At 36.7% G+C, this 22,066-nt stretch overlaps 1 protein-coding gene across 5 annotated transcripts in view; it reads left to right on the top strand.

Moving 5' to 3' along the window:
* Window positions 1-22,066, top strand: part of PTPRK (protein tyrosine phosphatase receptor type K) — a gene marked incomplete at both ends in the record, with an annotated part of 572,810 nt that overhangs the window by 282,959 nt on the left and 267,785 nt on the right. For all 5 annotated transcript variants that reach the window (XM_080700525.1, XM_080700524.1, XM_080700523.1 and 2 more), the window contains 2 exons: window positions 2,268-2,349; window positions 4,854-4,969. In XM_080700525.1, the coding sequence (XP_080556651.1) occupies window positions 2,268-2,349; window positions 4,854-4,969 (198 nt within the window). The remainder of the gene's footprint in view (window positions 1-2,267; window positions 2,350-4,853; window positions 4,970-22,066) is intronic.

Here is a 22,066-nt window from a genome sequence, read left to right as displayed (position 1 = left end):
AATGAATGAAGGAAGGAAAGAATTATGGGATGAGAATGGGAAAGGTTTCCTGATTGTTACTGTTACTTAGTGAGTCAGTATAATATCTAATATCTAATATGTATGATATTTTGAAATTACACTATAATTTTTGAAATTTAGATTGTATCTAAAATTTTAGCTGTAAAGAAGACTTAAAGCCTGAGTTTATTTAAATGAAATGCTCTTGCTCTTTGTTTTTTTTGTCTTGTGAGGTGCCTAGTCTAGTGACATTGATGAAAGCATCCTAGAGGAGTGTATCCTGACTCATTCCTTCCCCCACTCACATTGACTCTCTGGTCTTGCTACAGTTATTTAACTTTTTTTTTAAGATGAAGGTGCAAATAATGCCTACGTCATATGTTGTGAGAATTGGATGAGATTTGTATGTGTGTGCATTGAGATAAGTATCCCAGAAGTCAGTGTGAATGTGCATTCTAGCTTAGGGGAGACTTCTTTATATAGTGAATGCTTAATAGTTGCGACTGATTTTTACCAGCCCAGTCAATCTAATATCCTCTCTACTAGAGTAACACTGTCATGGCAAAGGTAACCAGGGAATTACTGATGGCTAACTCCAAATGATACTTTTAAATCTCATTTTCTCTTGACTTTTCCCCTATATTTGATGTCATTTGCCATGGCTTGTGCCTACATCTTTTTTTTTTTTTCAATGTAGCTCCTCAAATTTGTAAGCTCTTTTTCTACGTTCATATAAGGTAATTCAGCTTTCAGCTAAATGTATTTTATTAAACCAATTTGATATTATTATTTTCAGCACTGTTACAGTTTGAGAATATGCTACGGTTTGGGGAAACTGTTCCCAGGGATCTTTGTTAGACCCCTGGGAATAATTTCCCAATAAAACGCACAAAATCCACAAAAACAGAAAAAGATTAAAAAAGGTAAAAAGGCATGCGGGTTCTTATCCTGAGTTAAGGATAAATACACATTAGCCCAGACTCTTGCTGAAGATTTAAAGAAGTTTATTAAAAAGATAGAAATACAGAAGACAGTACAGCCCCATTCCATTCAAGAGTGGTATGGGGGGGGTGGTTTGAACAAATTCACCAAAGGTACAAAACGTGGACCAGACTTTTTATACACATGACCTCCATCTTGTTCACGTAATTCTGACATAGTAAATGTCCCTGTAATGTACCTCTCCTTACCCTGTAAGGTACCTCCCCTTATTCTCCAGCCAAGGTGTACTTTCCTGCCTAGGTCTCTTTTCAGGAAGGTCATGGTGGAAGATCAACCCCCTCCTCCCATCCTAGCTAGATTATCCAATTATTATGTAAACCTGTATTTAGAATGAGGATGAGGAAGTCCTAGTTCCCCTCTCCTATAGACTTGCTAATTACCTTTAGCTACATTGGAATTACATTGGAATAGTTGCCTGTTTTTTTTTTTTTTTGTGGCAGAAACCAAGTCCTTTCACCAATTTTTGAAATATAATAATCAGAGCTTTCTCAAATCTTCCTAGTCCTTTCCCAATACTGGTACACTAACTTTTATTGCATTCCTAAAATGCTTTGCACAATATCCTAAAATTAATCTCTATTTCATCATGAACAAAGTAGAATATAGCATTAAAATGCTAAATGCCAAATCTTTTTCTCCTGGAAAATCACAGCACACATTATTAAAAAAGTTAAAAAGGCCATATGAAGTTTTTGTGTTGACTATAACAACAAAACTCTGTTACAAGAGACTATTTGACCAAGGAAAGTTTTTTTTTTTTTTTTATGGTAATATTTGTTAATGTGGATCCCTTGGCAGAATGTGCTCCATACCTTCATCCTTTAAAATTCAACTGTTTAAAAACTCAAATTATGCATGAGTTGCTATATTCAGTGATTAGCATATTGCTTGCCATGTAATGGATACTCAAGTGTTCTAAATAAATAACAAAATAGAAAAAGTCTATCGGGAGAAATTTACTTTGAGAAATATCAAATTTGCTGTGTCAGCCATCATTTTGCCATTATATTCCTATCTATAAAAATTTAACAGTATTTACTCTTAACTGTTTAAAACTTTAGCTGTTTGATGTAAGTAATTTAATTGTTCTTCACATTTATTTTTGTTTGTTTATTGGTGTAAGGTTTGGGAAAGTATCATAAATGTTTAATTCTTAGTAGAATGAAAGTGAAAATTACTTTTAAGTGCATTACAGATATCTGCCTTCCACTGTGGACATTCCTTAAAAATGATTGTTGTAAATGTTGTCTATTTCTTTCCTACAGGTCATATTTGAAGCTGAAGTGTCAGGAGGGAGAAGTGGTTATATCGCCATCGATGACATCCAAGTGCTGAGTTATCCTTGTGGTAGGTTGCGATTAAGAATTGTATTTTTCTGTGGCCTTCAACACTTGTCTTATATTGACAGTGACTGTTGATTGTTTATTACTTGGTCATTGCTGTCTTCTTTATTGTTGTTACTCTTAGCCTTCTCTTCAGTTTTAAAAGAACACTGAACTCTTTCTAGAATTTTCTAATCAAATATTTTTCAGACTCCCAACTAACTGTATACATATTACAGTTATTTTAAATTACTTAATTACTGGAAACAAAGTTTAAATACAAAAGCAACTCTCTGTAGGTCTGTTCCATCATTGCAGATATCATTCGATTGTTTAGGAAAGAAAAGACAAATAGCATTTTATAATACAACAGGCAGGAAAATTAAGCCTAAACTATTTGATCTGCTAAATTTGGGTTGTGGTGAAATGGAGAGAATAGAATAATTCAACTTAGTCCAAAATTAGGGCGCCTTTTTATGTTAGAGTAAACATCTGCTTAATCTGTATTAAAAAGTAGAGTTTACTAAACAAAAACTCTGTTTACTAATACATAGTTTTCTTTTGCCATTAGTCTTACATTGATTGAATTTTAGAAGGTGTTCCTAAATTTGTGTTTTAGTCCCATTATCTGAAAGACAATTATTTGCAAGCATGGTTTGGAACCAAGTATAGCTCAGTAGTCCTGAATTTAGATTTTACTTCATTTCCTGGCAACAGCAGCAGCATATTGGATCCAAGTGTTCAGTATAGTGAACTTCTCTGGCAAACACCTTTCATGCATCTTAAGGAGAATGCCAGAGGGGGACCACAGGCAGGGCTGGGCCTCCTCCCCTGCTGAGTGCTACTATACTCTAGCTTGCCTGGAATCCTCTACTGTGTGTGGTCAGTCACACATTGCTTGGCCTCCCCCAGGTTCTGAGTCATTAAGGCCTGGGGGGTGGGGGGAGGGCTGAAATTTTGCATTTCTAATCAATTCCCAAATGCTACTGGTCTAGAGTCAATACCTGGAGAACTATTGGTCTGCTTATGCATTTCTTTTACTTGAGCCCCTACTGAGGTCAGACCCAAAAGAAAGTTGCTGCAGGAAAGAGCCTAATCATATATTACATGTGAAGATTCTAAGACAGACAGGAAAAGAATGACTTGATGCAAAGTTCAGGTTGGCTTGCTAAGTTCCTGCAGGCTGTAGTACAGGAGACCCTTGTTTCCATCCACTCTTAATGTTCATTTCATAAGTGGCACACGACAAAAAGGTTTTCATGAGTAAATAAGTAGAAAATTATGAACAGAGCACAATGGTGACAGTTTTAGCCTGGGGTGGTTGTTCAAGAGCTATCCTTTTACAAAATCGTAGCTTTTGTTGTTTATGTATTTTTTTCCCCTGTGGAAAATACCAATGGGACTTCAGTTTTAAAAGGTAATTGCAGGGAATACTTTTTCAACAGTCATATAATTCATGTGTATTTTTGACTACAATCATCACTTTTTCTTGGTCTAACATTTCTTTTGGGTAACTTTCCTACAGCTATAAAAAAATAGGAAGTGGATTTAACAGCAGTTGATATACTTTTTTTCAGAAACAAAAAAAATATTCCCTTGTTCTTTGAAGTACTAGAGGGCTATAAATATTTAACTTAAAAAAGATATCTAACTGGCTAAATTGTCAGAAAATTTTTCAAAGTCCATGCAATTCTCAGTATTTTAGTAATCTTTTATGTTTTCATTATATTTTTATTTTCGCACTGATATGTGCCTATTTAATCTCTTTTTCGCTTACTGTGACTAATAACTTCCCTTTTTTTGCTATACTAGGGATGGAAACTAGGGGCATTCTACCTCCAAGCACCCCAGCCCGATATTTTATTTTATTTTATTTTATTTTATTTTTTTGTGGTATTGGGGTGGAAGTTTCTACCTCTAGGCTATACTTCCAGACCTATTTTATACTTTATTTGGAATCAGGGTCTCACTAAGTTGCTGAGAACCTCACTAAGTAGCTGAGGCTGGCTTTGAACCTGTGCGATCCTCCTGTCTCAGCCTCCAAGTGCTGGGATTATAAGCGTGCACCACCATGTCTCGCTTTATTCTTTATTTTTTGAAACAGGGTCTCACTGAGTTGCAAAAAGCCTCACTAAGTAGCTGAGGGTGTCTTTGAACCTTGATCCTTCTGCCTCAGCCTCCCAAGTGCTGGGATTACAAGGGTGCACCACCATGTCCAGTTTGACTTACAACTTCTATTGTCACCATATGTAAAATGCTATGCAGTCACTTGGTAGTAATTTTTGAATGCTCACCCTGCATAGAACAATACTCTATCAATTATGGGGCAATCAGTGATAAAGCCACCAAGAAAAAGAGAACTGTGAGAGTAAGCGAGGAAATGGTATATTTTAGCTCAGAGAAAAGTCCATTTTCTTCTTTTGTCTTTGTGTCTTGGACAAAGGTAGAATTAAGAAAAATATATTTTTTTTTGGGGGGGCGAAAGTAACATGGCATTTTTCCTTATTTGAATTTTTTTTTCCTTAATAGATAAATCTCCTCATTTCCTCCGATTGGGGGATGTAGAGGTCAATGCCGGGCAGAATGCTACATTTCAGTGTATTGCTACTGGCAGAGATGCTGTGCATAACAAGTTATGGCTGCAGGTAAGGCCCAGTTGGAACCTGAGCTGAAGAGCTCACTTGATTTAAAAACAACAATATTATCTGTGGCCTTATGATTTTGCATGTGTTGTGCAAGTGTATGGATGTTCACATACATTAAGTGAGCAAGCTGTGTGTTAATTGGCTGCAGACTCCTCTCAGATATCTCCTTTTTGGAAACTGTATAAAAATATGAGGTTACATATTTAATAAATATGTTGTCCAGGTACCTAGTGAAACCTAATCATTCTGTAACATTATGTTCAAATTGTAAAGAAAATTTCTGTAGATCCGTTTGAAATATGAATAAAAGTGTTATTTCTCGTATATAATATTTTGAAAACTGAATTTAAAAGAGCAAAGTATTTACATAGGAACTGATATACTCTGTTAACGTTTTTAAAAGTATCTTAAGAAACCCTTAAAATATTTTAGAAATATTTTAGGGGATATGAATTTGAAGTGAGCCAATTAAAATTTTTCAGAATTAATCACAGATCTGAAGTCAAGATACATGCCTTGCACACACTAAATCCTTAATAACTCTGTATTTAATTAATCATGATATAATATGCATAATGGAGAAATAAACGTATGTGGTGCATATAAAGATTTTTTTTTTTTTTTTTTTTTTTTTTTTTTTTTTGCGGGTCTGGGGATGGAAACCAGGGGCATTCAACCTCCAGGCTACACCCCCTGCCCTATTTTTTATTCTTTATTTTGAAACTGGGTCTCACTAAGTTGCAGAGGGCCTCACTAGGTAGCTGAGGCTGTCCGCGAACCGCGATCCTCCAGTCTCAGCCTCCTGAATGCTGGGATTACAAGCGTGCGCCACCACGCCCGGCTAAGAATTTTAAAATTAATAAAAAGATATAACTGTGGACCAAGGGATATCCTTTACCTTCAGTGAATTTGCTGAATGTGTGGCTGTCAGTTGTGGAGCTGAGAGGGGCCGATGGCCTCTGAACTGCAGACTGATGATGGTTGAACTAAATATTTAAGGTGAGAGTAACCTTTATTTCTTCTTATTTTGGTTCTATTTGAAACAAATAAGGAAATAGATTTAATTAATCTAGAAACTTAAAATTTCAAGGTACCATTAGAGACCTAAAAGAAAAACAATTGTATGTTTTATACAGTTTCTTAGACATAGTATTGGGCATCATTATTAGGATGCAGGTGTTTGGGTAAATGGTTTAGTAAATGACTATTGAATCTATACCTAGTATAATGTGTGATATCATTCCCAGTGTTCTATGTGTTATCTGAGTTCAACAACAATCCAATTGAATGTTATAACTGATGTTTTTCACAGACCATATTAATCTAATTATCATACTTTTGTAATTCATTTGATTTGCAGGTATTAGGATACCATTATTTTGCCCAAATGTGAAAATTTATATTTCTCAAAGCATTCCCAAGGATTTCTTAAAATAATTTGAAAAACGTTTTCCACTTTTGATTATATGAATTTACCATACTTATATTGATATATAGAATATTTTCCTCTAGATAATACATTTTGTAGCCATGCATGGTGGTGTTCCCTTGTAATCCCAGTACTTGGGAGACTGAGACAGGAGGATTGCAGGTTTGTGGCCAGCCTCAGTTACTTAGTGAGGCCCTCTGCAACTTAGAACTTTTTTTGAAATACAGAATAGTTGGGTATGGTGGAAAAAGCTTGTAATCCCAGCATTTGGGAGGTGGAGACCAGAGGATGGCAGTTCATGGACAGCCTCAGCTACTTAGTGAGGCCCTTTGCAACTCAGTGAGACCCTATTTCAAAAAAATTAAAGACTGAAAAATAGGGGTGAGAGTGTAGCTCAGAAGTAGAATGCCCCTAGGTTCCATCCCCAGTATTGCAAAAAAAAAAAAAAAAAAAAAAAAAAAAGGATAAATTATAGGGCTGGGTGTGTAGCTTAGAACTAGAATGCCCCAGGGCTCAATTAAGTATTGTCAGTTTTCTTATCCATCTCATTCCCTCAAGCCAGTGGTTTAAAGAGCGATTTCCAACATATTTTCTAATTATTTTACTTATTTTTTTCTCTAGGATGGGAACATGAGTTGATATTTGGCTTTAATTGTGAGCCATATAGCTTTTCCTGAGGAACCAGAAAAGACTCCATAGTCTCCTGCTGGTTTTATGCCCCAGGATTTAATGTGACATTGAAATAAAAGGGTTTTATTTCTACAGATACCAGCTGCCTTGAGGCAACAAAGACTTTCTGGACTTCACTAGTCATAGTGGATTGCAATCAAAATAACGTTCATGTTTTCGTTGATTTCGTATTTTGCAGATTGCCTCATTTCAATACAGTTTTTTAAAAGTTTCTTCTGCCATTTTCAAATACAGATGAGAAAAAATACTCTGAGACTTCTGTGTCCTTTTCTCTCCCTTTTTTTTCTTTATATTTGTTACAGAAGGTTAATTTGTATATTTATTTTCAACTTTGACACTGTATAATTTTTCTGCAATATATATAACTTTATATATTGCAGAAAAAAATATATGTATTCAATAGCTATTCTAAGTCCAGTGCAGTAGTACATACTTGTAGTCTAGAACTTGGAAAGTTGAGACAGGAATATCATGGATTGAAGAACAGCTTCAGCAACTTACAAATACTCACAGCAATTTAGTGAGATTGTTTCAAAATAAAAACGGGCTGAAGCCGGGCGTGGTGGCACACGCTTGTAATCCCAGCGCTTGGGAGGCTGAGACAGGAGGATCGTACAGGTTCAAAGTCAGCCTCAGCTACTTATTGAGGCTCTCAGCAACCTAGCGAGACCCTGATTCCAAATAAAGTATAAAGTATGGGAGCATAGCCCAGAGGTAGAAAAGCCATTGGGTTGCACCCCAGTACCACACACACACACACACACACACACACACACACACACACTCCAAAGCCATAATGTCATATAAATTACCTTTACTTGTTCTCTTACATCATTTTTATTCATTTTCCAGAAATTTTGAAGTATAGCCAAACAAAACATTCTTATCTTAAGGATATTTTCAAATTATAATTAAAAAATTATAGTGACATCATGTAACATTCAGCCAGATAAAACTGAAGTTTTTGAAGCATTTGAAGTTTATCAGAAAGTTGCTATTACTTAAAATACCCATCTTTTACTTTAATTAAAAAGAAAAAATAATAATAAAGTGGGAAGAAAGTTGGGCATGGTGGCATACCCTTGTAATCCCAGCATTTAGGAGGCTGAGACTGGAGGATCGCAGTTCCCAGACAGCCTCAGATACTTAGTGAGGCCCTCTGCAACTTAGTGAGATCCTATTTAAAATAATAAAGAGCAAAAAATAGGGCTGGGGTTGGTTATAGCTAGAAGGTAGAATGCCCCTGGGTTCCATCCCCAATACCACAAAAAAATAAAAATAAAGTGGGAAGAATTCTGACACTGCAGAGAATTTGCCACTTAGCCCGTACCAATAACTGTCAATTTACTTTCATTTGGTGTAGAATAACATCCTAGTATTCAAGATGCCTGGTTTTTAATTCTAACCCCCCTAGCCATTCTAATCTAGTGCAGTGTGGGAGGGCTTAGAGATTTCATTGAAATCTTCTGGGCATTTATTTTCTTATCTATAAAAGGAGATGTTGGATAGTGACTAAAATTCCTTCCAGCTATAAGATGCTAAATTAGGTCTTTATATTATTTTTGATAATCTGAAACCTTGGCTTGATAACCTTTTTTGTTTGATGGAAGAAGGTGAAATTTTTGTTATTAGTTTAGTATGGGGAAAAAATGGTCCCTTAAATTAAGTTTCATTGTGAGAACAAGTGCTGAAAATATCTGCTGAGAGTCCTGAGAATGGATGCACTTGAAGCGATTCAGTGAAAGGTCACTGCATTCTATCATAGAAGTAAAGGATTAATAGAGGGGCTGTTATACCTGCCAGGCCCAGGTGAAATAAGAAATAACAACCAACTTTTTAAGTCCTCCAAACAGCAGATTGTGTTGAATGGAATGTCAATTGGTAAAACATTGTCTAAATATGTAACAAAAAATATAAAAGTAACTGGTTTTATATAATACAGAAAAATTTATATAATATGACACTATAACCTGATTATATTTGATATTTCAGGACTTTTGATATGGAAATTTGGCTTATCTATTGTTTCTAGGTTATGATTCATATTTGAAATGTTTCATTACATCAAATATCATAACAATTAGATAAATTGAAAAGCAGAGAGGGAAAAAGGCTAACACTCAAAGAGATACCGAAACTGAAATATAATATATATGTATTTGATATGTCTTTAAATATGCTAGAGAAACTAATTATACATAAAATACCTGGTTGAATATTTTTAGTAATCTGTTTAGTGTCAACAGACTGAAAATATGATGAAATCATAAGGTTTTTTGAAACATGCTTTTAAAATGTATGTTATACAGTATCATCTGTTATACAGTACAGTATTGTTTATAGTAAAAGAGAATGTGAATTAAAATATTTAGTTTCTCTTAAACAACTTCCCAATTCTGCTTCTGCTACAAAGCTCAATGAAGCAGCATGTATTTAAACACAAACACTAAACTTTTATTAATTTAATGATTTATAAACTATTCCTTATACATAGGTGTTTCTTAATTCTTATTCTTTTTTTTTTTTTTTTTTTGGGTCTGGGGATGAAACCCAGGGACATTTGACCTCCAAACTACACCCCCTGCCCTATTTTTTTATTCTTTATTTTGAAACAGGGTCTCACTAAGTTGCGGAGGGCTTCACTAAGTAGCTGAGGCTGTCCGCAAACTGTGATCCTCTGGTCTCAGCCTCCCGAATGGTGGGTTTATAAGAGTGCACTACCAAGCCCACGTTCTTTTTTCTTTTTTAGTACTGAGGTTCCTGGAAACCCTCCTACCTCTGGGCTAAACTCCCAGACCTATTTTTATTTTTTTTATTTGGAGACAGGGTCTCTGCCTCCCAAGCGAAGGGATTACAAGCCTGCACTACCACGCCCAGGTCACGCCCAGCTTAATTCTTACAAGTTTTATTTATTTATTTATTTATTTATTTATTTATTTATTTTTGCGGTTCTGGGGATGGAACCCAGGGGCATTTGACCTCCGAGCTACACCCCTTGCCCTATTTTTTATTCTTTATTTTGAAACCAGGTCTCACTGAGTTGCAGAGGTCTAAGTAGCTGAGAATGTCCGCGAACCGCAATCCTCCGGTCTCAGCCTCCCAAATGCTGGGATTACAAGCGTGCGCCACCACGCCTGGCTTCTTATAAGTTTTAGAACTAAGGCATTTTTCCTGTATTCTTCAGAAACCCCCAGTGGTAAAAGATTGGTAGTTGTAACTTAAGCCTTATAGTAAAGCTCATATTATAGGAAATAAGAATACAAATTAAGTTTTACATATAACATATGCTAAAATAACATATGAAAACATCTTGTTATATTTCTGAGGAATGTAAGATAATACCACACACAAAAAATAAAAACAAGATTACATATTTCTGTAGGTTAAAACATTCGTCATGCCAGGCGTGGTGGCTCACGCTTGTAATCCCTGCACTTGGGAGGTAGACAGGAGGATCGCGCAGGTTCGAAGCCAGCTGCGGGCGCTGGCTTAGGAGACCCTGTTTCCAAATAAAAATGTAAAAGTAGGTCTGGGAGTGTAGCCCGGAGGTAGAAGGGCTTCCAGGAACCCCAGTACCACCAAAAAAAAAAAAAAAAAAAAAAAAACCATTCGTCATGCCCTTTTCATTGCATCTTTTATGAATATGAATAAAGTGATTATAGGAAAAATGACTATTTAGACATATAACTAACATGATATAGTGGTTCCACTCCTATTTACTCAAGAGAAATTAAGATATGTACCACAAAAAAGATTTGTACAAAAGTGTTTATTATAGGTTTAACTAAAATGACTAATAATTATAAAAATCTAAATGTCCATTAATAGGGTGTATAAAAATATAGAATTCTTTCAAGCAATGGCATTCTGCTTAGCAATAAAAAGAATGAATTACTGATATAAGCAAAAACCTGTATTTTAGCAGCAAAACATCAAAAAGAAGACACAAAAGAGTGTATTCTGCACCATCATTCAATTTACATTGATTTTTGGAATTAACCAGAAGTCAAAACAGTAGTTTCTTAGCCAAATGTGGTGATGCATGCCTAATCTCAGTACTTAGGAGGCTGATGCAGGACAATCAAAGGTTCAAGGCCAGCCTCGGCAATTTAGCAAGCCTTTCAGCAATTTCGAATTTGAAACAAGAGTTTCAAAATGAAAAAATAAAGTAGGGCAGGAGGTATAGCTCAGAGTTAGACTGCCTCTGGGTTCAACCGTGAGTACCGAAAAAACCCACAAAACAATAGTTGCCTATAGGAGTTGAAGATTGTATTGCATGTGTGCCTTGGGGACATTCTAAGGTAGTGTAGATGTCATATGTCAATTGCAGAATTGGCTCTATGAATGTACAAAGATATGTCAAAGATTACTCTCTGTCGAATCAACTTATATACATTTTATCTAAATAATAAATGAATGAGCGAAAAGTGAACATTTGACATTTTTTCCAAATATTCAACTTACTGGCAGCACTGATCAACCCATAGATAACAGTAGTCTTTAAACATGACCTGCATCTTTGTCCATCTTGTCCATTTGAAGTAATTTGCTTAGGAGCAGAGGTCATTTGTAATTCCTAGTCCAAGCTAAAATACAGCAGGAAGCACTTTCTGAATTTTGTCTTTTGTGAACACCTTATAACTCGGAGATGGGAAAGGATTGAAATGGGCTATATTGTAACTTACCAGTATCGTTTCATGAAGGACCTTTGTAAGTGGACACCTACGTGGCAAATCAAATAAAACCCATTGCCGGAACATCTGTCAGGCCATATGCTTTGGCTTCAGGTTCAGTGTAGAAACTAAAATGCTAATGACTCCATCCATCATCACAGAGCTTGGCAGACATGCATCATTGAATTGGGCAGAGAAATTCAACAGTGGAGCTATTGAAAGAAGTGAACGGTGTGGGCAGGTTTGGTGGCACCATTTGTTTTGGTGAATTGAAAGGAAGCCGTTTAATGTGTGACTGGTACTCCTATACAGATTGCCATCAAAGCTGGGGCAATTGGGCCAATCTGTCAGCAGTCACCACAGGGGCTGGCCTGGCGCCTCCGCAGCGGGACTGCCAAAATAGGGAAGTCAGGAACTGTTTTGCCCTTGGTGCGGCTCGTCACTGCTAATGCCATGTGATACAGCTATTTTCTCAGCCAAAGGAAATGTCATTCCTTCTGGAGCCACAGATAATTTAAGCAGTGGCTTGAGAGTAATAATTGGAGAGTGGAATTAGTAAGATGAGATGCAAATTGCTCTAAAAAACAACCAGAGAGAGGCTGACCTCTTGGAGTACCAACTGTTGCCATCTGAGGTTCAGTAAAACTGGTAGATCTGAAAGTTATGATCACATAGTATTTTACCTGTAAATTTACCGGCAAATGCTGTATGCCTCTGTTCCTGTGCTACACGTGCATACCACCGTGTTGTAACGGGAATCTGAAGCCTGCTTTTGAAAAGCTGAGTTAATTCGGAGGCAAAAAAGATTTTAACTGATGAAATGTTTTACTACATTAGTTCAAATGCCGTGTATTCTGGCCTGCAACACACTTTCTGCTGCTTCTGTGCTAAGTGTTTTTTCATGTTTATCTTTACTGTTATATGAAGTATGTAGATGTTTGTAGTGTGTTTAATTTCCATGAGAGATTTTTCTGTCCCTGATAGTCTTTCTTTTAGAGAAGATATCTGGAAAATTTGAACTTATTAATAATGAAGGAAATATCATCAAGGAACGTAATGCCTGCCTAAAAACTGCATTTTATGCCTGTTATTTATTTATTTATTTGTTTATTTATTTATTTATTTTTGTGGTACTGGGGATGGAACTCAGAGGCATTCTATCTCTGAGTGACATCTCCAGTGCTATTTTTTTATTCTTACTATTTTGAAACAGGGTCTCACTCCTTTGTGAAGGGCATCGCTTAGTAGTTTAGGCTGTCTGCGGACTGCGATCCTCTGGTGTCAGCCTCCCGAATGCTGAGATTATAAGTGGGCACCACCACTCCTGGCTTATACTTGTTATTTATAATGAAAGAAACTTCTCTGAAGAATTTCATTCATGCTTAGAAACTATAATTCATTGAAAATAAACTTGAAAAGAACTTTTAAAAATCAGCTTGACTAAACATGTTAATATGTGATCACTCCAGATTAGGTAGCATAAGAAAAGGGGAAAACAAACAAACAAAAAATGTAATACAGCAAAACCTGACCTAATATCAGGACTTTTCAAATTTATGACAATTTTGAGATAATTAATGGCTTTAAGATGGGTTGACACCCTTCTGAAATACTAGCATAATAAACACTATTATGTAATTACTAGGATAAGGAGTAAATATATATAAATGATATCAGAATGGCTAAAGGGACAGAGCTCAATATGTACTTAAGATTTGCAGAACACTAGATACAGTTCTTAAAATCTTAGATACAAGAGGAGTGTAATTTGCTCTTTCTAGATCCCAAAGTTCTGCAGTGACTTACGGTTTGAAGCTATATATTCAGGCACATTGTATTTGTGAGCATTTCCACAGCTATAATCTAAAAGACTTGACCGTGCAACGTAGAGGAAGGAAGATTTATTAGCTCATTTCAGGTTTCAGGGTTCAGTCCATGTGAGGCCAAGGTTGGGAACCATGAACCTCAGGGCATGGCAGTGTGTAATGGAGAAAGGGAGAGCTCCAGGCTTCACGCTCACATCATGGAGGACTTCTGGCCTTCTCTTCTTCCCAAGAGAGAGCGAAGGGAGGAGGAATCAGATATAATCCCCAGGACTGCATCCCTAGGAACCTGCCTTCTCCACCCACACCCTACCAGCTCAGGCCACCACCTGAGATTACAACTCTCATGACTTCACTAGTATCAACCCTGAATATTAATAAATGAGCTCTGTAGGAGACATTTTATATCTATCACACACTCAAGTTGATTTTAAGGAAGACCTTGGTAACTGTAAGGCTGCTGAAACTTAGAATGAGCTCCTCCAGGAGGTAGTGAAAGTACCATCAGTACAAGTCTCAGGTATAATCTGGACAAACCTTCTAGAGATGTGGAGGACATTATAGCCAGAGGCTGATGCTATACAATACACTATACAATATACTATGCCATGCTTTACAATATACTCTACTATACAATATACTGTACTATTTATATAATAAATATGCTTTATAATATACTCTAGGTACAATATACCTAGAAATGACTCTATAGCTGAGGAGGGAAGTAGAGCAGAGTCAAGGTCTGTACTATTGAGAGATGACAGCAAGCAGCATAGGCTGCAGGATTTGGTAAAATCAGTAGAGAAGACTTGATTGAGATCTTATTAAGTGGGCCTGGTCCTGATTATTACTGAAATTTTTGGGTGTGTGTGTGTGTGTGTGTCGTAGTGGGGCATTCTACCTCTGAGCAATACCCCCAGCCCTTTTTTCTTAATTCTTTATTTTGAAACACAGTCACACTAAGTTGCACAGTGACTCACTAAGTAGCTGAGGCTAGCCTCAAATCTGCAATCCTCCAGTCTAAGCCTCTCAGGTGCTGGAATTAGAAGCATGCACCACCACACCTGTATATTATTGAAGATTTGGAAGAGAAAAAACATACTTGTCTATGTGTGTGTGGGAAAGGAGTTTGAGGAGAGGGGTCTTAACTGAAAGTTCACAGTAAGGATTTAGAGCTAAGGACAGTGGATGGAGTGTTGGCCTTGACCATGAGAGATCGCCTGGGAGAATCAGTGGCTTCCACAGGAAGTACAGACCTCAAGAAACCAAAGCCTGAGGTTGGACAGTACCAGCGGAAAGGGGTGATCTGTGAGTAGGAAAGGAGGAGAAGCACTTGGGATCTGGTTGGTACCAGTTGACAGAATTTGAGAAGATGTGAGAGAAATAATAAAAGACAGTTTTCTAAGTTTCTTCCAAGTTTTATTATTTTAAGCCAGTTACTCTGTTCATCTTCTCCTTTTCTAATTTGCCTCTTAGGACCATTGTTTACTTTCTTCCTCTTTCTACCTTTATTTTTTTGCATATAAGTGTTCCTAAGTAGGAGTGAAAGATCAGATATTCCAATTACTTTCAGCTCTTTTTAACCTTAGTAAAAGTTTGCCAAGATAGTTGGATGCTTGTGGCCAAGTTAAACCTCTGAGTCGTCCTGGTATCTCTGAAGAGAATTAATTATCAGAAAACCTTTGTGCCTTCAGCATTTCAGCCTTGGCTTCTGTACCTTGTGGCCACAAGTAAGTGTGAGAAGAGTTGACCCTGCCTGCTGTGCTGTCCTCATTTCCTGTAACCTGCTTTAGACTTAAATTGACAGATGAATACTAGCCTGCTACTTAATTCTAACTTTCTCAGTCTTTCCTCTGGTTGAGCAGTAGTGATTTTCCCATGTACGCTCTGGTTTGCAATTAATCCTGCTCTACCTAAGGGGCTGTGTTCTATTTGCTAGCTAACAGTTATCACTCTTGTCAGGCCTGCTTTTCCTTGGGCCATTGGACTTTTCTAGCTTTGCATTGTATTCTGCCTGCATGGGTTTATATAAAGTAGTATGCTAATAGGTTTTGAGATAAAATCACTGATCATGTATCATGAATTATAAGGCTTATGGTTTTACCTTCTGGAAGAGTGTGTGTGTGTGTGTGTGTGTGTGTGTGTGTGTGTGTGTGTGAGACAGTGAGTATGACAACATTTAATCAGAAATGTATAATGACCTTAAAATTAAGTATTAAGGCCATTTTGGTAGTTCTTATGTGGCTCTCTGCATAAAGAGTTCAAAACAATGCATTCTTTCCCTTATTTCATAATTTATAAATCCAGATGTAGTGTCTACAGATAACATAATTGATTACAAATGAATAATGCGTGGAATATGCTTTATCTTCCTCCTCTGTCCCTAGAGCATGACTGTAAAAGCCAGGCAATAATAGAAGCCGAAAGATTTCTTCTTATCAGCATCTATAAATAACCACTGACTGCTCTTCCTGGGCATGAATGGGGTACACACGTGCTTTCTGTAGAGCTGCTTTTCCAATTGGCTTTCAAGAAGTGTGACGTCAGGCACTTCCCCAGTGAGCTCCTGTGATCAGCACTGTAATTCAGGGGCTGTGGCACAGGACTGGCTTCTCACTTATGAAAAGCAGACTGATGCACGCATGTAATATTTATAAAATTATTTTATTATATAATGAAACATAGATATTAAAAACTATCCCAAAATAAAGACCGTTATGACTCAGTAAACCTTTCTGACTCCATTGCCATATAGGTCAAGAAAGAAACTTTGATGATTAATTATTGAAGATAAACCTGAATATTATGACTGTAATAATTTTTTTGTGATAATGGGGGTAGAACACAGGGGCTTTTCTACTTCTGGGCTATACTCCCAGACCTATTTTTATACTTTATTTGGAAACAGGGTCTCACTAAGTTGCAGAGAGCCTCATTAAGTAGCTGAGGCTGGCTTCGAGCCTATGTAGTCCTTCTGTCTCAGCTTCCCAAGCACTGGGATTACAAGCATGTGCCACCATGCCTGGCTTGACTGTAATAATTTTATAATTAGTTATCTTGAAGGGATGGTCTATTGTAAGACTTAATTGTGTAATAGTCTCTATTTTTTATGAGCATATAGGTTTGGTGGTTAGGTGCTATTATACTAATACAAACAAATGCTATGATATCATAACTGGATGACCTCAAGCAGGGTCCTCAATCCCTGAATGGTAGTATAGTTATTTATGAAATTATTTGGTGTGTTTGTAGTACTGGGGATTGAACCCAAGGCCTTGCACTTGAAAGGCAGTGAGGGCTTGATGTTCTGAAGATTTAGTATTTATATTCCTCCCTCTTATTATTGATTTTAATTAATATTATGTATTTTGTTATAGTAGTTTATGAAAATGAAATAATTTATGTAATTCTTGAGTAAATTTAATATAGTTGTGCATGTGCATGTGCGTGTGTGTATGCATGTGTAAGTGTGTTACTGAGGATTGAAATCAGGGGCATTCTATCTCTAAGCTATATCCTCAGCCTTTTAAAAATTATTTATTTATTATTTTTTGCTAATTTTTTATTGGTGCATTGTATTCATACACCATATATCACCCAATTAGCTCCTACCCAATTCCTACCCCATTCCCTCCCCATCCCTCCTTCCCATGCTTGGCTTAGTGGTTGACTTTGATATGTTTAAGTACATCCTGTGCTTTAGAGAGTTTATATCTTCCCCCCTCCCATCCTCTCAGGTCATCTTATTTGCTTCTCTATAGCATCTCTTTTTTCATCTAGAATTCCTTCTATGACCCATTTCTCCTTAGCTTTCAAATATTAGGGACAGCATTCGATTTCTTATTTTTTGTGACTGACTACTCTCACTTAGCAGAATGTCCTCCAGTTCCATCCATTTCCCTGTAAATGATGTAATTGTATTTTTTTTTTATGGCCAAGTAAAATTCCATTGTGTATATATACCACAGTTTTGTAATCCATTCATTTGTTGATGGACATCTTGGCTGGTTCCATAGTTTGGCTATAGTGAATTGTGCACCTATGAACATAGATACACACGCATTAGTATGGTAGTTTGGTTTTCTTTCTTTTTGTTAGATATCCAGAAGTGGTATTGCTAGATCAAATGGTAAATTTGTTCCCATTCTTCTGAGGATCTTCCATACTGTTTTCCAAAGTGTTTGCACTAATTTGCAATCTCACCAACAATGTTTTAGAGTTCCCACTTTTCCACATCATTGTCAGCATTTGTTGTTGTTTGTGTTTTGAATGATTGCCATTCTAGTTGGAGTTAGGTGAAATCTCAGGGTAGTTTTGATTTGCATCTCTCTGATTGCCAATGACATTGAGCATTGTTTCATGCACTTACTGGCCATTTGAATATCTCTTTTGTGAAGTGTCTATGTAGCTCACTTGCCCATTTTTTATTGGATTATTTGTTTTTTTTAGTTTTTAGTTTCTTGAGTTCTATGCATATTTTAGATATTAGTCCTCTATCGGAGGAGTAGGTGGCAAAAATCTTCTCCCATTCTGTTGGCTATCGAATGAGGTTCTTGATACTCTCCATTGCTGAACTGAAGCTCTTCATTTCCATGCAATCCTACATATTAATTTGCCTTTTAGTTTCTTGTGTTATTTTTGTTTTGTTTTGAAGTAGGGTCTTGCTAAATGTGGAGAGTCTCACTAACTTGCTGATGCTCTTCTCAAAACTGTTACATTCCTGTATCAGCCTCTCAGGTACTGGAATCACAGGTGTGTACTGCTATGCCTAGCTTAATATAGTATTTTGAGCAACCCTCTAAATAAAGATAATATATCTTAGATGGATTTGTAGAGAAAATATATGTAAGCAATTTATGAAGCCCTACCGTGAGAATAATTTTACTTCAAAAAAAGATATAAGGACATCCATAGAATATTTTATATTATTAAAGGTTCAAGATGACAAAGCCATTTAATCAGTTTCTGTAATAATCTTTTACGGCTGTTTTGAAACAGTATCAGGGATATTTTGTGACAGGGCTAGCAGGGGTAGAGAGAAATGAATCTCTATAATCCAGTGGAAGTAGGAAGTTGAGACAGAGAGAACAAAGCCACACCAAGCTCAAGTCAGTGTGGAGATTATTTAGAAATATCTAATAGATGCTAATCTTGGAAGATGACATGATTTTTTCATAAGAGCAAATGAATGTTTGCAGCAAAATTTAGGAGTTTTATAATAGTTGTAAACAGTAGTGCAGATACAACATTGGCAATGCATATGTAACAGAAATGTTAAAAGAAACAAAGTTCTTTTGATGCTAATGAAAGCCCCTTTGAAATGGCTCGTTATAAAAGTGAAAGGTCTTCACTGTGAGGTCTTACCAACAGTGTAGAGGACTGAAGGAGTAGAAGAAAAAAAATTACATGGCAATTGTGATTTGAAAGGAAACTGTCATGGCACAAGCACCTTGATGTTGTAAGGTAATCAAGGAAGCTTTTGGGCATCACTTCTCCAGTGTGAATTTAGAGAGCACTGTGCATCTCTATAGCACTGTGCTGGGAGGTCTGTGAATATTCCCAGTGATGGGGAAGATATCTAGGCATGCTGGGTAATCTAGAAATTGAGAAGTGATTGGGTGGCAGAGTGGAAGAATGGCCTGCAAGCTAGGAATTGGGATAATGGTAGTTCTTTCTCAAGGAGGGTTTAAGAGACTCAAAGAAAATGTGCCCCCTTCTGAGAAAAAGTGGTATTGAGAAAGGAAATGCCACGAAGATGAAAAGACGGAGAACTGCCTTTTGGAAGGGCAGCATTAAGGAAATTCAGAATCTCTTTATAAGAGGAGAAGAAGTTTTAAAAAAAGGGTGTTAAAAGGGTGCAATGGGTGTGTGCAGGTGCAGGAGAATCCAGTAGACAGGACAGGAAGTAGGGACTGACGAGCCTTGCAGAACTGAGTAAGAAGTGGCAGAAATAAAGGTAACAGAAGTTAATGGCCCAGCTGGAGAGATGACTTAGAAGACTATAAATGAGGATGTGTACATGAAGAAGGAAGGCCAAGTCATGGTCTGTCTTCCAATTAGAAAGAATGTATGGATATGATGTGCTTCTGGAAAAAAAAATACAATCTGAGATTTGCATGTGTAATGATATTTTAATGTGGTTTCTGAGGAAAGAGAATTTCAGCTGATGTATATTTTAGGGCTTTGGAATATAAGCTGGTGTTTTTTTCCTCTTCCTTATTATCCAGGGGAATGAGGAGGAATCATTGCAAAAATCATGGAATGGTGGGTAGGGAGAGAAGTAAAACAAAAACACACACGATGAATTAAGACTGTTAAAATCATAATTGGAATTTTTGTTTTTGTCTCCTTAAGTATATAAGTATGCAAATGCATACACATATCTATATATACTACATAATATGCATATATATATATATATATATATATATATATGTTTACCATGCAAGATATGAAGAATCATGGTTTAAGATACAGTGTGTTTTAGGATTTAGAAAAATATTACAAGGACCTAGGTCTGATCCCTAGTGCTGTGAGAAACAAAACAAAATAAACAAAAACCAGTAGAAATGTATAGACGCAATGAACTGGCACCTTTGTAACATACAAAATATAGAAAGCGTTTGAAAAAAGAGCTTTTAATGTACCCACCACCTTATTTTAATATAAGCAAACATTATGAATTAGTGTCTTAACTATTTTAAAGCATACTGTAAATTCTAAACATGCATACATAGAGTACTAGTTGGGAGGGTGGGGCCAGTGATTCCAGGTAATTGTTAAGTTTGCAGAAATTTTGAAAGTGAAATGATACCACCAGTTGATAACTTGAAATTGGCCATAGCGGCAGTATTTGCACTGCAGGAATTGTCAAATGCTGCAAATCAGCACTTTATATTTTTGGTTGAAGAACTAGTGGAGATTATATATATGTGTATGTATATTTATTTATTTATTTGTGTGGGGGGGTACTGGGGGTGGAACCAAGGGGATTTTCTACCTCTGGGCTATATTCCCAGACCTATTTTATACTTTATTTGGAAACAGGGTCTCACTAAATTGCTGAGAGCCTCACTAAGTAGCTGAGGCTGGCTTCAAAACTTTGAGATCCTCCTATCTCAGCCTCCCAAGCACTGGGATTACAAGCGTGCGCCACCACGCCTGGCTCTTTAGTGGTTCCATATTTTGCTAACACACTGCTGATCCTACTTTTCTTAGTTTAACTACTATATTGTATCTTATTGGACAAGTAAAGCTAATGAAAATTTGAATCTTTCCTGTATATAAATATTACAAATGGGTCTGGGATGTAACTCAGTGCCAAAGTGCTTGCCTTGCAAGCTCAATGCCATGGGATCAATCCCCAGTACAAAAACAAACAAAAAAGGTGGAAGAGGCTCCATCTGACTTAGCTGGGCATGTAGCACATGCCTGCAATCCTAGTACATGGGAGGCTGAGACAGAAGGATCACAGGTTGGAAGACAGCCTCGACAAGTAGTGAGACTCTCATCAATTCAGTCTGACCTTGTTTCAAAATAAAATAAAAAATGTAGGCCTAGGTGTGTAGCTTGGAGTAGAATGCTGTCAGAATCAATCCCCAGTACCACATGCATACAAAAAAATTACAGATGATGCTGAGTTCAATGTTCCTGCATAGGTCTCCTTCATCACACAAACAGATACATTTAAATACAGAAACCTAGAGGTAAATTATCAAGTCCAGAAGTTTGTGTATTTTTTAATCTTTATAAATAATAGCAAATAATTTTCTAAACTCATTCCAACCATTTCGGCTCTCCCCTATACTTTTTTAACCTTTTTTTTTTTTTTTTAATTTTACATCCAGTCCTATGACATGGTATTTCAAGTATTCTGAAAGGACACCAGGGACACTTAACATTTCACCAACAGGAAATGAAGTTGAGGCTCTCCACCGATTCTTAGAATTATGGCTTTCCAGCCGGGCGTGATGGCACACACTTGTAATCCCAGCACTTGGGAGGCTGAGACAGAAGGGTCATACAGGTTTGAAGCCAGCCTCAGCAATTTAGTGAGACCTTGTTTCCAAATAAAATCTAAAATAGGTCTGGGGTGTGCTCTGGAGGTAGAAAGCCCCTGGGTTCCATTCTTAGTAACACTCACACACACACACACACACACACACACACACACACACACACACACACGTGCGCATGCGCGCGCGAATTATGGCTTTCCTTTGACTTTTGTCCATTTTGACTTTTAATATATAGATTGATGATCCATGGTTATTAGATGTAGACATTTTCTCTTTTTACAGCCTGTCCATTTTTTGAAAGGGCTATTTATCTTTTTCCTGATTGAACTGTACAAGACCTTTACATATTCTATTTATTTTTTGATGGTTATTTCTTGGACAAATAACACAGTGCATGTTTTTTTCACTTTATTTATGTTGCCTTTCAATCTATAGAAGTTATAAATTATATTATATTTTAAAAT

This window comes from Muscardinus avellanarius, assembly GCF_963383645.1.
Source record: "Muscardinus avellanarius genome assembly, chromosome: 8".
Classification (NCBI taxonomy): domain Eukaryota; kingdom Metazoa; phylum Chordata; class Mammalia; order Rodentia; family Gliridae; genus Muscardinus; species Muscardinus avellanarius.
This window is presented reverse-complemented; position numbering and strand designations above follow the sequence as displayed.